This window comes from Nipponia nippon, unplaced genomic scaffold (assembly GCF_047370975.1).
Source record: "Nipponia nippon isolate SJK-2023a ecotype South Korea unplaced genomic scaffold, ASM4737097v1 scaffold_1, whole genome shotgun sequence".
NCBI classification, from domain to species: domain Eukaryota; kingdom Metazoa; phylum Chordata; class Aves; order Pelecaniformes; family Threskiornithidae; genus Nipponia; species Nipponia nippon.
In genome coordinates, this window is record NW_028262290.1 from 36,894,129 (window position 1) to 36,908,447 (window position 14,319).

Here is a 14,319-nt window from a genome sequence, read left to right on the forward strand (position 1 = left end):
AGGCTTGGAGCTTGTGGGGGCCAATTCATCTTGGAATTTCCTTGCTTTAGATTACTTAATTTTCCAACTTTAATAATGTTTTGTTAGCTCCCCTTTGGCCCCCTGAACCCCATGTTTCGGTGCATGTTATGAGACTTCAGATTGACAGCCTGAACCATTCACCTTTGTGTTGGCAATGATTTAGTGTTTTATCATAAAAATAATCTCAGAGCTGTCAAGTTTTAAGCAGCTCCTTGAGTGACAGTTTGCAGAAATAGATGTCTCCCCCTGTTGTAGAATAAAGCAGTTCCCATGTCAAATGTACAGCAAAGCCCTGAATACTAGTAGAAGTAGCGGTAGCTGTGATAATGAATCACATTTGCCAAATTGCTTTAACCAAGAGTGGTTTGTTGGTCAAAAGCTCAGGAGGATATGAGTAATTAGACAGATGAAGGGAAAAGCCAGGCTTTTACTGAAACACAAGAGTTGAGTCCCTTCACTGTGGGATTTTCTGAGTACTACTGAGTATAGGATAGGGCAAGTGAGTCAGAGCTGGAGCCCAGCACCAGCAGTTAGTGTCTGGCTCTTCACGCTCTGAATGAAGACAAGTGCCAGAGCAAAGGGAAAGCACAGTAGTGTCCATGGGGCCAAATTATAATCAGCAAGTAATCACGACGGGTGTCCTAGTTGTTTTTTGTTAACCAGAGGATTGTAAACAATTAAAGCGCTATGGAACATGTCACGGAACTACCAGGAGCTGACACCGCAATGTGCAAATGTGCTTGCTGGATCTTCACATGCTTGGCTTGTAGAATCAACCCACGTCCTTAGCTGTAGCCTGACACTTGCTGAATTGCCCAAGTCTGAGTACTGATTGGGAATGCTCAGCTTTAGAAGCCACTTGCACTCAGCAGTTACAGGGTTTAGGAAACCATTTCTGCTTGTAATTAATAAAACAGAGATTATGACTCAATTGGTAAATCCTCATTAAAAAGTAATGCCATTTCAAGGGACATCTTTTCATTATGGCGTGTAATGGCCCCCACAGGGATAACAGGAAAGATAAATGCCGATTTTTGCATTTGAATAAGACAGTGTTTATCTGCATTCTGGCAGTTTTGCTAACTGTTCCCAGGACACATTGTTATTTTTTAATCACATGTGGAGTAGCTTAGTATATCAGAATAATTGTATTCTGTGTGAGTATGTTCAATTAAGTTAATGCAAACAACAACACATGGCATGGTGAACCGTTACAGAGACATCTATGTGTCTCAGGAGTGGCTGCAGAATATATGTGTTTGGTACCTAATATGAATAGATGCCTTAATACAGGTTTTTGTTTTCCCTTTAGCAATTAAGTAATGAGTCCTGAACTGGACCAAGAGATCCAGGAGGCTGCAATGGGTGTAAGACAAGGAGAATTTGACCCAGGGGATCTCTGGATTTTGAAGCCAGGATATTTATAGCTGAATGTGATTCAAATTCTCATAATTCCCAGTACTTTTTTCCCCAGTATTTTCTACAAGCATTTATGACTAATGTTTACAGTATTACACAATAGAATTAGTCCCCTAACTCCTGTCAGCGTTAGTGGATTAGCGTACAGGTGAACTGGGCTACATCTGCTGGAGAGACATCACTGCACTTCCCCGGATCAAAGGACATATATTATGTTCTACGCCCTTGTTATTTGTTGAGGCTTTTGGGAATGTTTCCGATTTAAAACAAACCCAAACCTTTAAAAAGGCATGCTGCAGTAAGGTTTAGTCACCGTGACCCAGACAAGAGCTTTAAGTAGACAGCCCACTTCCTTTAACAAAGTCAGGAAACCATTTACAGGAGTTGCAAAGCACTGTTTATATGACATTTCAGGGCTGACACACAATGATCCTGTGCTTCTGGGGACAGAGCCCAGCAAAACTGCAACTTCCGGATTATTCCAGTAAATTCCTCCTTGCTTTCTTCCCATTATGCAACCAATAGATTCAAACCTGAAAAATTTGGTTTTTCCCCATCTATTGAAAAATTGCAAATGATAAGTGTATCACGTCATTAAAGTGCAGAAAGCCAGGTCAGTATGCCAGCACTGCCTAGGAAATGAAATAAGCACTGTCCCAAAAATGCAGTGAGGAAACTGAGGCACCAAGAGGTTAACCTTCAACTAGACCTAAGTCATGCAGGAAGCCTGTGGCGTTGCCAAGAATATTATTCAGATTTTGCAGTTCCCAGTCTTGTAACTTAACCGCAGTAGAAAACCTCAGGTTTTCTACTTTTTCTCCAGCTTTGTGGGTCTTTCCCAGTTGCTGCCAGGTTTACCATTGTAACCAGAAAGAGCATTAAAGATTTTATAACTCAGCAGTTGCAAAAAGCATTAGCCTATAACTTGATATAGCAATCGTTAGCCTGGGTGATGTCTTTAACAAAGCCTGTATTATGGGCCAAGCTGGTAGCACTTTCCAGTATTGATGTTGTCTGACACTTCTCATTATAAGACCCTGTTTTCAGTTGCTTAGAACTTTCTTATACTTGGACTGAAATTTTCCACACTGGATGTCTGCCTCAGGCTGAATTTTTTGAAACTTCTTAGCCCGAACAGTAGCCATCTTTGAGAACCGCAGTAATGGAAAAGGAATTATATTTAACATCTGAAAAAAATTATACGAGCTTTCATTCCATAGCACTTCCATGCTCTGCACTGAGAGCATGAACTCTGTCAAAGACGGGACAGACTCTCTGTCAAGGAGGCATCTTTTATCATCCTGGTGAAAATCTGTCCAAAATTTGCTCATTTTTAAAAAAAAAACCTGCAGTTTGCATATGCTGGAGGTCTGGACACCTCAGGACTCCATTCCCTGTCCACCTGTGAGTGGTGTCAGTGGGTGGGAGAAAGTTGATTGAAATGCAGAGGGCAGGAGGTGACCAGATAAGGACAAGGAGTCTGGGGAACGGCAGGAGATCCAGCAAAAGAGCTGAGGGTGGGGGAAAGCAGTGGGGGCTTGGGGGCCCAGGCTGGCAATGTAAACCAAGAAACTGGACAGTGAGTGCAGAAAGGAGAAAGAAGCTGACTGACAAGGCAAGGGGGGTGGGAGAAACAGATTTGCTGATCAGGCTGGGAAAGGAGATCGGTAATGGTAAGCAGTGGGAACAGGACGTGTCTGTCAAGCACTGACTGGACCCAGGAGGGGAGGGAGAGTGGGAATGACTTGAGGACAGACAGGCTGCGGGATAAGTCTCAGAGCAGAGGCTGAGGTGAGGTCTTGCAGGGCCAGAAAACTGGGATGAGGAAACTGAAGAGTGAAGACTGCTGTGCCTAACAGGGTAGGATGAAGGGAGCCAGAAGTTCTTTCGGACAGCGGGGAGGACACAACAATGCCTGAAAGGACTCCTGGGTCTCGCTCGCCAGCCCCCATATATATGATAAAAAGCCACTCTGCTTAGTAACTCAGTGAGAAAGCAGTAGAGTTTCGCAGAGGAGATCTGAGACTGCTGTCCTTGCTGATGCAGATGCTGGCATCATGCCACTCGATAGAACTGGTCTATCTCTTTAAACCAAGGAAATTTCACCCTCCAAAAAGTGATGTGTTATTATGCAGTTAAAGACATTTGGCCACATGAACAAGGAAGATGAAATAGTTGCACAGACAATGTTCTACCCAGATTTTCCTAAATGAAGCACTTGAATGTGTAAACTTGCTAAAAATGTTTTAGTGTACAGTTTTCTGTGCAATATTTAATAGCACAGAATTCTGTTTTAAGCATAAGTAGGCAAACATGCTGTGGTTTTTGATGAGGTCCTGGACAGAAACCAAAAAACATTTCACTTCACACGATACCATAGAACTAGAAAATCCTGCATGTTACCCTTTCCAGCCTTTTCCCTCTTCTACATTTCACTTTTTGTGGACTATTTGAATATACTCAGCATATTTCACTTTTATTTATATATTTCTTAGTTTGATTGAAAGTGCAATTTTATTCTGAAATATTTTTAATTATTTAAAATATTTACAAGTTAAATTATGTTTGATGCTCCCCAGCCACTTTTGTACCAATTAAGAAAGAAACTAAATGCTTGGAGTTCTTTCTCTCTCTTTTTTTATTTTCACTTTAGAAATATTCTGAAAACCAGGACTCATTCCCGGCTCACTCATTCCCACCCCTGTATCATGTTCTGTCACCCTCTCTGTTTTGAAAGGGTGCATGAGGCAGGATACAAATTAGGTCACTGAAATGATGCAGATTAAAAATAGCATGTGCTGGCAGTGAATTGTACTGTAAGGCTGTGAACAGGAAACACACTGGCTTTGCCTCCAGAGGAAATGTATTGTCTGCCCACACCTTCAAGAGGCATAGCTTTTGCTCTCTTTATGAAAGATTAACTTGTCCCTGTGTGTCAGTAGGGAAAGTGCACAGTTTAAATACTCCTTAGCTTTCAGTCTCTTGTCATCTCAGCATTTTATTAGTTCTTTGGTCACTACACAAAGAAATGTACCCGTAAGTGACAGATGTCAAGTGACACACATCAGAAGCTGACGTGAACTGTTGAACATATTAACTAGATGTCAAGCAAGTGACCATTTCTGTTCATCTCTACGCAGAAGTCAGTGACTAACGTCAAAACATGCCAGATAGATAGTGACATCTTGATGTGTGGTCACTTCTTGAGTTTTGAGTTTTACAAATGCAACCATTTAGAAATTAATGTTCAAGTCACTTAACTTTGCTATGTTACCATTTTTGTCCCACAAAAGGCTGAGAATGCCATCAGGACACTTGCATGCATGAGTCCTGAATGTCATTCTGATCAGTTGGCACTTCTAAGCAAGAAATAAAATATTGGGAAATACATCTTCCCAAAGAAAATTCTAAAAAATGTTAACAAGTAATTGTCCAGTTTGGTGATCTCTATTCTTCCATGTGGGGCTCCATAAGGGGAGAGCCAGGTCCTGAGTTTGGTGTGTTGCTGTGAGGCTGCCAGCGGTTGCTGAGCTAGGGCAGACTCCTGTTTTCTCCTGCACAGTTACGCTGGCTGTGAAGGCTAAGAGGAGTGAGGATTAGAGGGTTACAATTTTATAAAGTAACACTAAGCAGAGATGGCTCTGAATGCAGACACATGTTAAGTCAGGGTGAAAATTTTAAACTTGCATTTCTCTTCATATTTGCAAAGAGGTGAAACTTCAGCTGGTAAAAATGTAAAATCCTTCAGCATACAAAGTGTGACACACTATTTAACAAAAAAATGATTGTTGCATTTCTGTCTTCTGGATATTGGCTGTGCTGCTGTCATGGCTCTCTCTTCTAAAATACTAAGATAATGCTTGGCTACTGCTCCGTTATTAAGATGTAGCACAATCCTTTCCTATTGGAGGAAGCCAAGGTTGAGGTAGTGCACTCCTGGAGTTTTCCTTTGTGTTTGTGTAGGTGAGCGGCAGTGAGAGCTGAAAACACCGAAGAGCATATCTGAGAGGCAAGGCTACGTGCTGTAGGGCTGGGACAGAACAGTAGAAGGTAAAGAAAGTAAGAGACTTCAACAGTTCCTCAGGGAGGACTGAAAAAGCAGCAAATAACCAGCCAATACTTTGGAAAGAGCAAAGCAAAATCTCTAACTCCTGCATCTAAAAATCTTATGAATAAAATTTCTGAATCTAAATAGCTGAATGGACATCTACTGACATTAAAAACTAGGAGATGAAAGAAAACTTCTCAAGCTTTCCTCACAATTTCCACAAAATTTGAAAGTCATTACAGAGTGACCCCTTTTCCTCCCCAGTATGAGCAGCTGGAACCTATGTAATTAAAACAAATGTCTCATCTCTCTGAAGCTCTCCAGAGTTGCTTTGTTTTCTCTTTCTACCTATTTACAGTGCCTTCCCTGCTATTTCCCACAAATTCTAGTTTAATATTACCAATTTTGTGGACTTTCAACAATCAGGAAGCTGTGCAGTTGACTCATTGCTGCATTAGCATACAGCTTGTGAATAAGGGAAACCATAAACATTTAAACATTCTTAATTGCTTTGGGATTTTTGTTAATGACACTTAGAAGCAAAAGTGATTTTGGTTTGGCAGTGTTGTTTCTGAATATTGTCTGCCCTGCTAGCCCCGAGCACAGCTCCTGCCTATGATTTAGCACTGACGTATAATCTTCAAAACAGGATGTTTCCATGAAATGCAACACCTCCATTAGGTCACATCAGAGTAGAACAGGAGTAGAAGAGTAAAATCGAGAAAGGAAAGAAAAAAGCATTCTGTTCTTTGCCAGGTTTTCCCAGTGGGCTCTAATTATGACCGCAGTTTATTAGAGCACATTTCAGACCTCTCTTTAAATGGCCTGCTGTGCTTGCATGGAGTCCTCGTGGCTTCAGCAGGACTCCCCTCATAAGCAATCTGCCCACATGTGATCAATTGCAGTATAGAGCGTTTAGTTAAGGCTGCGGCAGGTTTAGACAGCGGATGTTTTATAGATGTTGGAAAATATTTGGAGTGAACAGAAGTAAGGACATTATATAAACACTCTCCCACTCCTTTATTTCCACTGACTTATATAATAATTTGATCCTATGCAAAAAGTGAGAGCTAAATCCTCATCATTTCAAACAGAGAACCAGGCTGAAGGTATTGCACATTGTCTCATCTGGACTGGAGCTCTCTGGATTAGTGCCTTGTCAGGACTGTCACCAAACTGTCAGTGGTCTTGGGTCACTCGCTTCTCTTTCTCTGCCTCAGTTTCCCATTGAGGAGGATATTGATTTCCTCTCAAAACAGGTAGAAATGCACAGGGTAAATACCCACAGCATCTGCAATATCAGCACAGAGTCACGACTAGTCTATGGGGCATGCAGCCACTCTTTCCCCCCAGTTCCCTCTTTTTCACTCCCAATTATTCTTGACTCCCAGGTATTCTTGAGTCATTATAATTTTACTAAACTTTCTAGCTGTGAAGTGTAGATTATTAGTTGGCTAGTAGACTTTTGATGACTTTTTAATGAGGCAACACTGTCCTTGAAAAATGTATTATAAGATCTGCTGTTAATTAAGCTGCCACTTCAAAAAATAATTGTAAGGTAATTAGAAGGTGGGCTCATCTTACAAGGAGTAAATGGATAAATTCTTTGGGGCCATATTGTTATAGGGTCAAACAAGGTACCTTGGTCAGAATCAGAGTTTCATACAAGTATTTTCATTTCTTTCGATTTACTTTTTCTCCTCCCTGCCTCTTGTTAAAACTCACCTACTATGACAGTTTTAGGACTGATGTTCTTTACCTGCCTTTGGAAAGGGATTTTTTTCCTTTTCCTTTTCTTTTGACCCCTTTTTCATTTCCATTTAATAGGGCCAAGTCTGCATTTAGTAGACATCTCCACATGCCTTCATACTACAAGGCAGGGCAGAAGATATACTCAAAGCAGAGTGTTTACCCCCAGAAGGGCAGAGAGGGCTAGTGACAGAGCTACGCAGTTTACACATGAAGCATTTAGTTGTGCAAGTATTAGATTACAAATCAATAAGATACTAGATTTTTTAAGAACAGGAAAGCCAGGTCCCACATGAAGAAGCCATAGATCAAACAGAAAGGATTTCCGAGACATAAGCCATGAGACAAAGCATATATTTTAGGGAAAATTCAGCATCTTTTCTAGCAGTGATTGTCAGTTCTCTCTCCTCTGTTTTTCTCCTCCAAAGCCTTGATGCTAACTCTTACTCAGGTTTAGCAGTGCTGTACTCAGATGGCAACTGCACTGAAACCAGCTTAATAGAGACTGAAGTACTGTTCAGTGCATGTGTCAGAGCCAACACCAGGTCCAAAGAAGTTAAATATTTGTCTGTTTTTGCTTTTTAAACAGGATGCAGAAACTCTCCAGAACTACAGATACAGAGAGACAGAAGAAAAAAGAGCAAGCTGTCTGTGCGGTGAAGAAAAGATGGCAAACAGGCAGCTAAATTTAAGGCATTGGATATAGCAGCATTAAGAGAATTAGGACAAGCAGACAGCATGGAGACATTCACCTGCTATATGTTTTGAAAGCAATCTGTTCTTGTGCCTAAGCCACTGATAGAGACAAATTTCTTTGCTGCCAATTACATTGTAAGAAATGCAGTTGGCACCAAGATCTGTGCCTCGTTGGTCCTGTAAAGGGGAGTCTTTGTAGTCGAACGACGCTTCTGGACAAATTGCACCCTGATGACCTCGCACAACTCATGTACCTTGTGAAGGGGAAGTCAGGCTGGAGCCTAACGTGTCTACAGATTGAATCTTAGGGGATAGGTGATGCAGAAATGAATCGGGTTTTACATCAAGCTGAAGCACAGACGAGAGGAATAAGAAGAGTTCTTTGTAGACAGGAAAGGGATCTCCTGACTACGGAAAACCACCAGGAATTTACAAGAAAACTATCAAATCTTATTGGTGCACAGCAGAACAATCCTTTTTAAAGGCATGCTTCTATTCCTTTTCAGAAAATGCAAATGAAATATCGCCCATGGCAAAGTTTAAATCATACCATTCACCTTGTTTCACTCCCATGACAGGCACTTTGCTCCTGTGAGGTCTTTGGCACCAGTCCCCAGCCTGGCCCTGACATCTTCTTCCATAACTGTTAGCAGCTGTCCACAAGCAGGCCATAATACTGACCATAATCACGGCTGGAACTGCCAGTTCAGACCCACAATGCCACTAAAATGCACCTCTTTCGCACTAGGTGTAACTGCCCAACAGCTTATTTCCCACCTGGGAAATCCAAACATGAAAATATGCTGCTCCATTACAAGGGAGTTCCTTTACATGGCTGTTAGCTGCGGACCTGGACCAGCAGGCAGTGCTACCCTTGCTCTCCATAACACTAAACCTCTGCTCTGTAAAGCCAATTTGGGACAATAGTCGCTTCATTTTAGGCAGTGATTTGAGACCCATTGCAGAGTATCTGTCATCTTCACTTTAAACAAAGAACTACTGTTGATTTGTCTCTTACCTGTTCTATACCCAGTGTTATTGAGATACACGGCGAAGGTACGTGGCTCATGAGTAGCCTGCCATGAGGGAGAAGAGCAGTTTTCGTTGTTGGTGTATATGTTGTGGTTGTGCACATACTTCCCAGTCAGCATGGAGGAACGCGATGGGCAGCACATCGGGGTGGTTACAAATGCATTGATAAAAGAAGCCCCTCCATTCTCCATAATCCTTCTGGTTTTATTCATCACTTGTAAGGACCCTGCAATAAGAGGTACTGATCATCACTGTGCTGCAAAAAAATAGAAAATTTTGGCTGCTACTGTGCCATTAAAAGTAAAGTATCAGTGATTAGCTTGCCTTTGGACACCAGTCTGTACTACTCCATAACTTAGATAATTTTATGAGAAAAGATAAGATTTTTAATATATCACCAAAAATATTTTTCAGGATTCCAGAAAGACATTTTTCTGAGGCTTCAAAACAAAATCAAAATACAGACTAATCTAGAAATACAATGTTAAAGCTTTAGAGCTGTATCAAATTTCTAGAACAACAGCTCTTCAAACACTGCTGTAAGAAAACAGTATGTTACACAGACTACGTCATTAGTCAATGTGCCAGTAAAATATGTAAAATCCTGAGATTACCAATAATCTGTTACATTCGTTCCATTTTATCAGATAATCAGAGAGAGAGAATGAGAGAGAGGAAGAAGGTAAGGGAGGGAGGGAGAAACAGGGGAGAAGAGAGAGACAATTTGGTAACAATTTTTCTAGAGAAAAGTTTCTCTGGACATGGGATCAGCATGTCTGGCTCCGATACTGAAGCACTATGACCAAAATCAGCTTTTGGGGATGAATCAGTATGCAAAAAATATTTGCAAAATTCAGCACCATTCTCAAGAAACTGTATTGACCCAGTTTAAAGAACAAAGACATTTTTTGCATCCTTCAAAACATCTTCATGAACAAGGTGAGACAGGCAGGGCTTGCAGATTTCAGATTGCAGAAAGACTGAGCAACTCCTGATAGGGTCTGTCAGTATTTGCTAACAGCTGTCAAACTTTGCTCTTTCTGTTATCCAACAGAGCAGAGATTGAAGGGCGAGGGTGAACTGTGGATATGGCAGTATGTGTCCAGGAAACCTGTTTACGAATTGTAATACTTGCACAATATTGATGGTAAAAAGAGGTTTCTGGAATTCTACTTTCTTTTTTTCCTTTGTTTTTACAATTAATTTCACACAGCTGACAGCAGTGGGCTTACATTTAAATTCATTGATTCCACTGATATAATAAGAGTTTTTCTTGGTGGTTTTGTTTGGGTAACTTGAGAACCAAATTTAAAAAAATAAATTTTTAAAACATGAAAGATATGTCTGTAAAACCACAAAACTGCCAAGCAGGCTCAACTTTAGGTGTAAGCGGTAAAATCTTACAAATGATTTTACTAGTTAAAGTTAAGCATGCTCTGTTTTGTTTTGGGGCTAAGGAGTCAGTGCTGACTATGACATCTTTTGCATCAAAATTGTTTGATTAAAAAAAGGAAGAGGCAGTTAGCTCTTCAGCATTTCCTGGTGCAGTGCCAATGCCTGCGTCTTTAAGAATACATTTAATACCCTGCATATAAGTCAGCATCATTTTGGACTCTTCCTCTTTCACAACCCCTCTTTTCGAAATGCAGAACATCTGCATTTGTGCTTTACTGAACTCAATACAGACAAAACCCATGTGTTTAGAGATACAGAGGAGAGGTCCCTGAACACAAAAGGTCTCCATTTGTATGAGTGGAAGCATTTCACTGAGTTGTTGAGTAGAAGTCAAATGAGAGATCATCCTCACTCTACATGTCTTTATCTCAGACCCCAGGCTGGCTTTTTCTTGTTAGTTTTTGTTTTGTTTTTTATTTTGTTTTTGCCATAGCTCTTCCATTTTTGAAATGTCACAGTTTATTACTGAGAGCTCAGCTGTAAAGTGCTTGTAGGTCCTCAGACGGAAAGTGCCCTATTCAGGTACACTAATGCATGGTAACAGCAGCAGAGCTGATGTGCACTTTCATGCCTCTATGCATTATAAATGAGTAGCTGTTAGAGCGCTTCCTCATTCCTCTGCTTGGTCAGCCCTCTGCTCTTGCAAACCTGCTGTTTATGAGTAAGTTTTTCCTCCAGGTATGCACTTACTGACACTGATAATAGATTTAGCCCCTCTGGAAATTCTGGAATAGGCACTTCAAAGCAGGTGAGACTTCCTCATTTGGAAAACAAAACATAAGTAGGAGATAAAACTTGCTGATATAAGTTATAATCCTTTGCTGTCTGTAGCTCTCCTCACAGCTTGTGCTCTTTACCATCTGGCCCACAGTCTTCAGGGCAGACGTACTCAGGCGCTGTTTGACAGCAGGACACTCGCGCTCTATATGACCTATTGGGGAGCACCTGAGGGAAACCAGATAACTGGGAACAGTCACTTTGGACACAGAAGTTAGCAAGTTTTGTCAGGCAAGAAATTCAGTGTCACCTCTCAGTCTATTCTTGTATATCAAGACATATGTTTGGTAACCAAGGTTTCATAACAAGTCTTAAAGTTGCTATGGATTTTCACCCAGGTGTAACACAGGTGGACATCTCTACAGAGGGATGGCTAGAGCCACCTTGTCTTTATTTGGGTTATACACAAGGCCCCAGGAAGGTGATGGACTTTGTCAGATCTCAGCACATATCCCCTTTTTTTCAGCTTGTGTTTTGGAAGTTCTAGTGAAGATGGAAAGCAAATCAGGCAAATCATGCCTGATATGATGTATCCAGATAACGCTGTGATCTCTGCACCCATTGCAGTACTCAGTGAATGGTTTATATGCATTTCACTGAGCGGTGCATTAGGCTTTAAACAAGGGTACAGAAAAAAGTAATTGTCTCAGATGGATTTTTCCCTCGTTTTTTTCTTTTTTAATCTTTTCCCACTTCTCTGATATCTCAAAGGGCTCTGGGTTAGAAACACCAAAACTACCAGCTTATTAATTAGTTTTGACTCCTTTCTGACATCATGCAAGATATTATTCACAGTGAGAATTATCAAAATGGTTGGGGGGTCATGGTTTGAGGTACTGATGTGTGCAAGTGATAGAGAATCTGGAGGACAGGGGAAGAGACTAAACAGTGAGCAAAAAGTTGGAAATACCTGTAATAATGCCTGAAAAGAGTACAGAACTGACCCCAGTGGGAGCTGGGGCCACTGCCCTGAAGAGCAGCAGTGTGTTGCCTGCAGGGCGGCAGTAGTTCTGGGCAGTTCTGGGTTCTGGAAGCTTGTGCTTTGCCTTGAGCAAGATGCCCATTTGCCTCAGTGTTGGGCAGTTATTTCTCTACCCTCAGGATCTTGGTGGGGGAAAGAAAGGGCACAGAGGTACAATTTAACCAGTCATTTCCCAGCTTCTGGGCCCAAGTATTTCCTGACTGTGTTCAAATGCTGTGGGCCAGGCTACTTTATACCGCTTACATTGCCATCCACCAGCTGATCAGTAATATCCTTCCTCTGTGCCACATTCCTCCCAGTATAGATAGGAACTGACTGGAGTTGTGGAGCAATTTGTGGGTTTTATCTGATAAGCTGAATGAGACAGCAGCCCTGCTGAACTTCTTTGCATTCAGAATGCAAAACTCAGAGAGATGGTGCAGATCAATAGGAAGATGTGCATACTCCTATGCTTTGAGCACTAACTAAATGCAAGCTCCCTGCCTCTTGCAAATTTTACTTTGGTTAACTCCCCTGTATATCATTTGCACTCAGGCAGCTGAATATTTTGGTTTAATGCTTATACATGCTCTGGAGACAAACTCTTCCTGACTGAAGTGTATAAAGTACCTTATATGCTTTTATGTTCAAACATTCATTTAGAAGAGCTTTTAGAAATGTTCGTGCTGGGAATACAATAGCAAATAATCCATATTGAGAGACTTTCAGTCTTGCAATTTTTGGATAGCAATGCCAAAGCTTTTTTCTGTTTGTGGCAGAAAGTGTTACTTCCCATTGACCTTTGGGAAACTTAAGATTTTTCTCAGGAATCACTGAAGGGCGAGGGGATAATTCACACATGGAAAACAGTATGGCTTTACTTTTCAGATAAGCAGAATGATTTATTAGTAGAAGTGCGAATAATGCAATACAGTAAGTCTTGGGGCTGAATCCTGTTTCCTGCGAAATGATCTATGAAAAGGGGAAACCTGTGTCTTCATTCAATGCAGTGGGAATGCATACACATCCCGGCTATTGCTCAACTGCTTGCTAATAGGAGCCAGAGTGCCCTGCAAACATCCAGAGCAGCTTTCAAAGAGAGGAGCTCCATAATATGCACAAAGTGGCTTGCCACATCCTTCCTGCTCTTTCACCACTTGCAGACTCTCTTGCAAGACTGAAGACAGCAAGTCGGTAACATTGTTCAGAGACGTGTCTGCTGACCTACCTTCCCCAGTGCCCTGGAGAAAGTAGGCTCTTTTGGACCACAAAAAGGAAGGCATGTCTTGACCCTTTTAACGAAATTTTCAGAACAACTCTATCAAGAACAAATGCATTCCTATTGTAATAGCTGTATTTTAGGCCAAAAATAGAGCCGGGAACAGCCATTCGTTATGCAGCACGGCTAAACAGAGCAGACATTTGAAAGAGTGAGAAATAAAAAAGATAAGATGTGCTCAGATCTAAAGGTCTGGTCTCGGAGCTCTGCTGCATAAAAGCACTAACTCTCAGTCATGAGATATAGTTTATTAATTATGTTCTCACAACCCTGAAGGACTGTGTAAATTATTACTGCATCAAAACAAATACAAAAATTCTAGCAAGTAAAGAATTGCTTTTAGATCTAGACCACTTTTTGTCTATAAATTTCTGGCTGAAAGTATGTGATTTTAGAACAAATGAACTATTTTGATATGTTTTCTGGAATGAAGCATTTTGACTTTTCAATGTCATATGGCATTTTGTTTAGAAATTCACTATATTTTTATTAAAAACATGTCTTTCATTAAAAAACACTAAGAATGTAAGATTTAATTTCAAATTGATTTGCCATTTTTTCACCTTTTTAATCTCACCTCCCACCCCCAAAACTAAAATATTTGCTTGGGGTAACCTAAAATGATCCTCTTTCTCTCCTTGATTTTTCTTTTTGGGCAGTGAACCAAAAAATCAGTTATATGCATAACTGCCATTAATATCTTTCTAACTTACTTAATGGAAAACATTCAAAGGCCTCCTGGAACATCATCCAAGTGTTTTAACTTTTTCCACCCTAAGAAAAATATGTGAAAACCACTTCTGGCTGGTATGTCCAGGTTGTGCTCAGATATTTAGTATACTTGTGAAAGCAAAACTATCCTATTTTTATACATGTAGCATA

The 14,319-nt window shown here is 40.8% G+C and overlaps 1 protein-coding gene across 6 annotated transcripts in view; it reads right to left on the minus strand.

The window, feature by feature from the left end:
- The window catches only part of SULF1 (sulfatase 1), a 126,175-nt gene that overhangs the window by 50,963 nt on the left and 60,893 nt on the right, over nt 1-14,319 (minus strand). For all 6 annotated transcript variants that reach the window (XM_087751750.1, XM_087751741.1, XM_087751758.1 and 3 more), the window contains one exon: nt 8,952-9,191. In XM_087751750.1, coding sequence (XP_087607876.1) covers nt 8,952-9,191 — 240 coding nt within the window. The remainder of the gene's footprint in view (nt 1-8,951; nt 9,192-14,319) is intronic.